The following is a 6,485-nucleotide window of genomic DNA, read 5'->3' on the forward strand; positions in this document are numbered from 1 at the left end:
GAGGTTGAGAGCTGTAAGGAATGGAAGGGGGCACACTCTGCACCTTGCCCGCTCACAGAGCCTCCCTATGGCCAGGGGTTGGGGGAAGGCTGAGAGCTCTAGATGAGCCCAGGTTCAGTCTCCTAGATGAGATGGGCTGAACATAGGCACGTGGGTAACAGTGATGCCTCTCTCCCTCTGGGGCAGGACAGAATTCCAGGCTATGTGCTTTGTCTCTCCAAATCCATTGGGAGCTCAGGAGATCAATCTTCTTTAATAATTGTATGTGAGAGGAGGTGGGGCTGGTTAATGTTTGTCTGGTTCCTCTTGGGCTGTGGGCCATATCTGGCTCCAGCTCTGGGCTCTTTGTCCCTCCCCTGGGCTTGGCTGACAGTACCTTGTGGCATAGTGCAGATATGCTTGCAGACATTCCCTGAGAAAGGGCAGCAGCAGCCAGGTGAGGAAGCCGGGGACTGAGGGAGGTGGATCGGGGGGGGTGCTGTGTGGCACAGGGGCACAGAAATTGGGGCTGGGGAGAGTCCCGGATCTTACCTTCTCTTAAACTCAGCATTCGGCCACGTAGATCCTTTCTGTGCTTCCTTCTGAGCTGCCAGGTGCCAGTCTCGCTGAGCCTCTCTTCGTACCTCCCAACTCTTATGCTCTTCCCAGACTCCAAGTCGCTCCTCCTCTGTCTTTTTCCCCAGCCAAGGATTCTACTTGTCTCCATGGGGCTGAATTCTCAAGAAGACTTGAGGGGGCCCCTAGGCACAGTGGCCAAGTTCATCTCCTTAGCCCACTGATCATTTCCTGCCATCAGGGTTATGGTTCAATGGGACTGTTTGGCACGGCCAGGTGCTATTTTCCTTCCTTGATTAGAAGGTAAGCCAGGCATGCAACCGGCATGGGGGCTGTGGACAGATGAATACAGTGCACTCAGTGGGCACAGAGGGCCAGCCAGTGGGGCTGGGATTTGAAAGCATGTGTTTCTCTTTTCTTGAGGGAGGCAGGCAGACTCAAGCAGAGCTTGGAGTAAGTGATGCTTTGGAGATATAAAGGAGGGGTGGCCTTCCAGCTGTTTGAAAGCTGTTCCAGCTGTTAAGAATGGCATGGCCAGACTGCATGGACCTAGAAAACGAGGTGAGCGAAAGAGAACAGATACAAGGAGGAGGGGTTTGAAGAGGCAGAGTATAGGCAAGGACGCAGCAGAGCAATGGGGAAAGAACACAGGCTTCGGTGAGGGGCCGACGTGCTTCAATCTGAGCTCTGGCACTTCCTCAGCAGCTGTGTGATGAGTTAGTCCGCTTCTTTGAGGCCTCAGTGCCTTATCTGCGGACTGAAGATGATAACCCGCAGCTCACAGGGCTGCCGTGACGTTGGCTGAGTGAGCATACAGCTCCAGCACACAGTAAACATTCCCCGAGTGGTGGCTATTTTAATGAGCCCAAGTAGAGAGCAACAGGAAGTCCGGTAGCTGATGGAGTAGAAAGAAGGTGTAGGTCGAACGGTCAGCAAGGGAGCTGACATTAGCAGGGGTTCTATGAAAAGACCAGGATACAGCGAGAGAAGGAGAAAATTAGAATGAACTACCCTGGTTCTGACCCAAGCCTGGCCACGGAATACATATGGCAGGGCAGAGGGGACAAGTGCAGTGACCAAGGGGCTGTGGAATTACAGGATTGAGGAAGGCTGGAGGGAATGGGCCTTAGCCATGCCAAACTGATGAATTCAGAAGGGAATGTGAAAGGCAGCCTGCTGTCCTCTCTGGGCCAGAGCCCGCCTGTGAATGGGGGAGGTGGAGCGGAGTGTGAGGCCGAGCCAGGCCCCTCTCCCCCAAACCGAAAAACGCAAGGATTCCCTGTAGTTGGAAGAAATAGATGGACTCGATGAACATGCATGTGCATGTGTGTGTGCGCACGCGTACCCGCACATGTGCACACATGTGGCAAGGAGTACAAGTGTTTGAATTGCGGGCCTGGTCTCAGTTAGAATGCGAAGTCCTTAAAAAGGAAGAGAGGCCACCAAAGGCTTTGAGGTCAGAGGGTAATAAGCTTGCAACTTAAGTCTACCATTTAGCAGCAGTGCGGTCGCCATTGAGGCAAGCTATTTAACTTCTCTGAGACTCGGCTTCCTTGTCTGAAAAATGGAGATGGTATTACAAGACTGTTGTGAGGACGAAGGGTGATGTCCTGATTTCGAACTGTGCTTGAGAAAGTCCGAATCAGAGGACGAGGCCGGAGTCTGCCAAGGCCAGAGGAGTCTTGTCTGATTAAACATGCCTGGAGCAAGACACAGAATATCAATACCTGGACTTTAACCCGAAGTCACAAAAAAAAATGGTTTGGATTTCAAAATCAGGTCACTCCCCTGGAGGTTTTCAAAATGAAACCCTTGATGTTGACATAGGGATCAGGGCTCCTTCCGAAGGGGGGAGCAGAAATTATCCCAGTGCCCACACAAGGGTTCTCGGGGGGGCCCCAAAGGAGCTACTGGCCATGTCCCAGAGGGCTCAAGAAGGCGAGAGGCTGAAAGCTATAAGCACCTGGAAACCTAGGGGTGGCCGGGCTGTCTGTGGGGCACCCAGGTAGAGAGAACAGCTGACATTTGCTTTGGGTTTGAGGAAGCAATGAAAGAAAGCTAAGGGAGGGAAAAGAACAAATCAGGCAGCGGAAGGCACTGGGAAGAAAGGACAGGGACAGAGTTGTCAGTTGATAGGAAAGGGAGAAGGGGCTGGAGGAGAATGAAAACCTGACCAGTTCTGAATCTCTAAAGACACAGAAAGAAAAATTCTAATTCCAGCCAAGGCGATAGAGCTTATGGCAAAGAGTATGGGCTGTGGAGTCCACTGGGCTTGGCTCAAATCCCAGCTTGGTCACGTACTAAGTGTGTAATGCTTATGACCCTTGGACAGATGCCTTCACCTTTTGTTTACCTTAGTTTACTAATCTGTGACATGAGGATCAAAAATACCTACCTCACAGGGTTGTTCTGAGTTTGCTGTGAGATAGCGTGCGTGCGAGGGTCTGGCGCACGCCAGGTGCTCAGTAAATGATTTTTCTCAGTAATTGCTCCGTGAACATGTGTTTTTGAACCTAACGTTGTTCAGAGACGTAATCTATGTCCGTGGAGCACCCCCTTCATCCCTTAGTTTCTTCTGTCCCATTCCCCAACTTTTCCAGGTGCTAATACCTCACCCTTTCCCTTCGTGACAGAGAGGACCACCCAGAACTAGATACGGGGCTTCTGCCACTACCCCTGCACTGGGGACATTTCCTACATGCTCTTAGAACTTAACGGCGGAAGTGGTGGGAGGTAGGGGGGAGGCTTCTCGCCTTCCTGAGGAAGAGAGGGGAACTTCTTCCCTAGAGGAACTGGCAAGCTGAGGAAACCAGGAGGTCACAATGTACACTTGACATTGGGGGCAGGGCAACAGCGGAAGTGTCTGTTTCATTTCACGGGGACACTATAGCTCAGCAATAGTATTGGGGATAAAAAAAAAAGCAGGGATATTGGGTTTGGCAGCCCGGTTAGTCCCCAAAAGTGGCATTGTTTCCTCTTCCTGATGACGTCCTTACTTTCCTTCAGTCAGCAAAACCAGGATTCAAACCCAAAGCCGCGTGACTCTTACCTCGCCCATCTTCTGACTTGCTGCTTGCGTGCTTACCTCGTCCCATCTCCTTCTGGCTTGTGCTCCCCTGTCCCCACCTGTCCACCCTCTGCACGGCTGCCCTTTCACGGAGCTCAGGGAGGGATGGTCAGGCTTTGCTCCAGGACACTGGAATGGACTCACAGGTCAGCAGCTTCCACGTGGCTTGCGCTGTTACAGGCAGCATCAGCCTTAGGTGTTGTTGTTGTTGTTGACGCCATCTGCAAAAGCACAATAATATACTGTGGAAAGAGCTTAGGTTTCTGCTTCAGACCCTTTCGGGTTTCATCCAACTCCTGAGTGAGCAACCGCTTCTCTGAGCTGCAGCTTCCTCATCTGGAAAGACCTGGGTAACTGTCCTGAGAGGATGGCTAAGTGGGTCAAAAGAAAGAATATGTGGGAAAAAAAGCCTGAAAGGCTTGATATATACAAGCTCCCTTTCCTGTCCCATTCCCTAGCGGGGACCTAAGCCAAGGAAAAATCCAGCAGATGCCGAGTTTCTAGTAGGGTCATGGGGACGGGCCTCAGCCCGGGGCCTCCTGGTCCCCTCCGGTCCCCTCTCCCGTGCACCTGTCTGTGTTGCACCTCCACCCCCGACCCGCCGGCCATTCTTCTGGTGGGGCTATTGGGCGGGCGCGGCGATGGACCGGGCGGGCACAGAACAGGTGGGTGCAGGCCTGGTGTCCGGCGCTGGGACACAAGTGCTCTGTGTGTAGGGTGGGCGGAAGTCAGGGCGTTTGATCTGAATTCTAAAGGGCGTTGTTCAGAGTCCCACAAAGGTCCCATTGTGCAGACACTGGGTATAAAGCAGCATATGACTCCTCAGCACCGGGCGGCGATGAATTGGGACGCAGGCGCGGACCCAGGGCCCACTCCCCCGGGACAGACATGAGACCATAGGGGACCTGTCTGGGTGGCCTCAGGGATAGGCGCTCCCCAAGGTAATAGGGCTTGGCTGGGTTTGCCCCGGGGCCAGAGCTGAGGAGCCAGGGGATAGTGAGCTAGAGAATGGCAGAGGGCGGAAGATGGGCCTGGTACAAGGGGCTGGACAGGAAACAAAGCAAAGAAGGGAGATGGGACTCGGGGACGTCAGGTCGAGTGAGGGGGACGAGGAGCAGCTGGCAAGGGACGGGGTGATCAGGAAAGCTATGAGTGCCCTTTCTCCTCCCCTGTCGCTGGCTCTCGGAAGGGCTGAATGGGGTGTCGTTCGGTGCCGTGGCACCCTGCCTTGTGTCCCAGCTCTCTGACAGCTTGCTCTGTGGCTCACCTTGCAGGTGTGAATGAGGCAGGATGAATTGGACAGGCTTGTACACCTTGCTCAGCGGTGTGAACCGACATTCCACCGCCATCGGCCGCGTCTGGCTGTCAGTCATCTTCATCTTCAGGATCATGGTGCTGGTGGTGGCTGCGGAGAGCGTATGGGGCGATGAGAAGTCTTCCTTCATCTGCAACACCCTGCAGCCCGGCTGCAACAGCGTCTGCTACGACCATTTCTTCCCTATCTCCCACGTGCGGCTGTGGTCGCTGCAGCTCATCATGGTCTCCACCCCAGCTCTCCTCGTGGCCATGCACGTGGCTCACCAGCAGCATGTAGAGAAGAAAATGCTGCGACTTGAGGGCCATGGGGATCCTCTCCACATGGAGGAGGTGAAGAGGCACAAGTTCCACATCTCAGGGACACTGTGGTGGACCTACGTCATCAGCGTGGTCTTCCGGCTGCTGTTCGAGGCCGCCTTCATGTATGTCTTTTACCTGCTCTACCCTGGCTATGCCATGGTGCGGCTCGTCAAGTGTGAGGCCTACCCTTGCCCCAACACAGTGGACTGCTTCGTGTCCCGCCCCACCGAGAAAACCGTCTTCACCGTCTTCATGCTGGCCGCCTCTGGCATCTGCATCATCCTCAACGTGGCGGAGCTGGTGTACCTCATCATCCGGGCCTGTGCCCGCCGAGCCCGGCGCCGCTCCAATCCGCCCTCTCGAAAGGGCTCCGGCTTCGGCCACCGCCTGTCACCTGAATACAAGCAGAATGAGATCAACAAGCTGCTGAGCGAGCAGGACGGCTCCCTGAAAGACATCCTACGACGCAGCCCCGGCACCGGGGCCGGGCTGGCGGACAAGAGCGACCGCTGCTCCGCCTGCTGATGCCACGAAGCAGGCGACCTCCCGCCCAGCCCTCACCTGCCCCGGGCCTGCCCCTCCTTCTCCCCTGCCTGCCAGGGAACACTCCGGCCAGACCTGCCCCTCCCGCCTTCCACCCCTCCAGGGTCTCCTGCCGAGGCGCTGAAGGGGTGAGGAGTTGGGGGACACTCCACGCCAGTACTCCAGGTTATTGGGGGTTAGGATGCTCTGACGGCTTCTCCAGTTACGAAGCTGATCTTAACCCTGTGCTGTCCCATCGCTGGGGAGGGACGTGGGTAAGTGGAGTGCAGGGAGGGCGCCGCGGACCTGAGGGTGGAGAAGGGAGGGAGCAGGAGAAGGAGGGACAGCACTTGCCGCCAGGCCTCAAGGAAAGGAGGACAGGTCTGGGGTGGAGGAGTGAGGGAGGGAGAAACAGGCAGATAAAGCGGAGCGGGGGTTGGTCAGTGCCGCCTTCGCCTCAAGTCCCAAAGCCTCTCTCTGCCTGAAACGTTACACATTAAACAGGATTTTACAGTAAATGAAGAGGTGGCTTGTGTGTTTGTCAAGTTCTCTTTCCTGCAACCTCTGACCTCCCCCTGGCTGAGCTGGCTTTGGCTTTTTCTTGATCGAGAAAGGAATGGGTTAAAGAAGTAGGATCGGAGGAGCCGAAGCTGCAAACAGGGGAGCGACAAGGAACCACCACCTTCCCTGCTTGGGAAAGCACTCCTAGCTGTTCTTTCCCAGG

The 6,485-nt window shown here is 55.1% G+C and overlaps 1 protein-coding gene across 4 annotated transcripts; it reads left to right on the forward strand.

Annotated features, from left to right (window-relative positions):
* Positions 1 to 314: 314 nt before the first annotated feature.
* GJB1 (gap junction protein beta 1) lies at positions 315 to 6,279 on the forward strand. 4 transcript variants are annotated; one of them, XM_016150909.2, is made up of 3 exons: positions 520 to 858; positions 979 to 1,116; positions 4,897 to 6,279. In XM_016150909.2, the coding sequence occupies exon 3, from the start codon at positions 4,913 to 4,915 to the stop codon at positions 5,762 to 5,764; it is 852 nt and encodes a 283-aa protein (XP_016006395.1). In that variant the 5' UTR covers positions 520 to 858; positions 979 to 1,116; positions 4,897 to 4,912; the 3' UTR covers positions 5,765 to 6,279. The 4 variants fall into 4 exon arrangements, with proteins under 4 accessions (XP_016006385.1, XP_016006395.1, XP_036083090.1 ...); XM_016150899.2 differs by lacking the exons at positions 520 to 858; positions 979 to 1,116 and adding an exon at positions 315 to 436; XM_036227197.1 differs by lacking the exon at positions 520 to 858 and having other exon boundaries at positions 902 to 1,116.
* The last annotated feature ends 206 nt before the right edge of the window (positions 6,280 to 6,485 follow it).

The sequence above is a fragment of the Rousettus aegyptiacus genome, unplaced genomic scaffold (assembly GCF_014176215.1).
Source record: "Rousettus aegyptiacus isolate mRouAeg1 unplaced genomic scaffold, mRouAeg1.p scaffold_m13_p_9, whole genome shotgun sequence".
Taxonomy (NCBI): domain Eukaryota; kingdom Metazoa; phylum Chordata; class Mammalia; order Chiroptera; family Pteropodidae; genus Rousettus; species Rousettus aegyptiacus.

Excerpts from the sequence above, each read along its gene's own strand:
- GJB1 (XM_016150899.2), top strand. The coding sequence starts at position 4,913 with ATGAATTGGACAGGCTTGTACACCTTGCTCAGCGGTGTGAACCGACAT.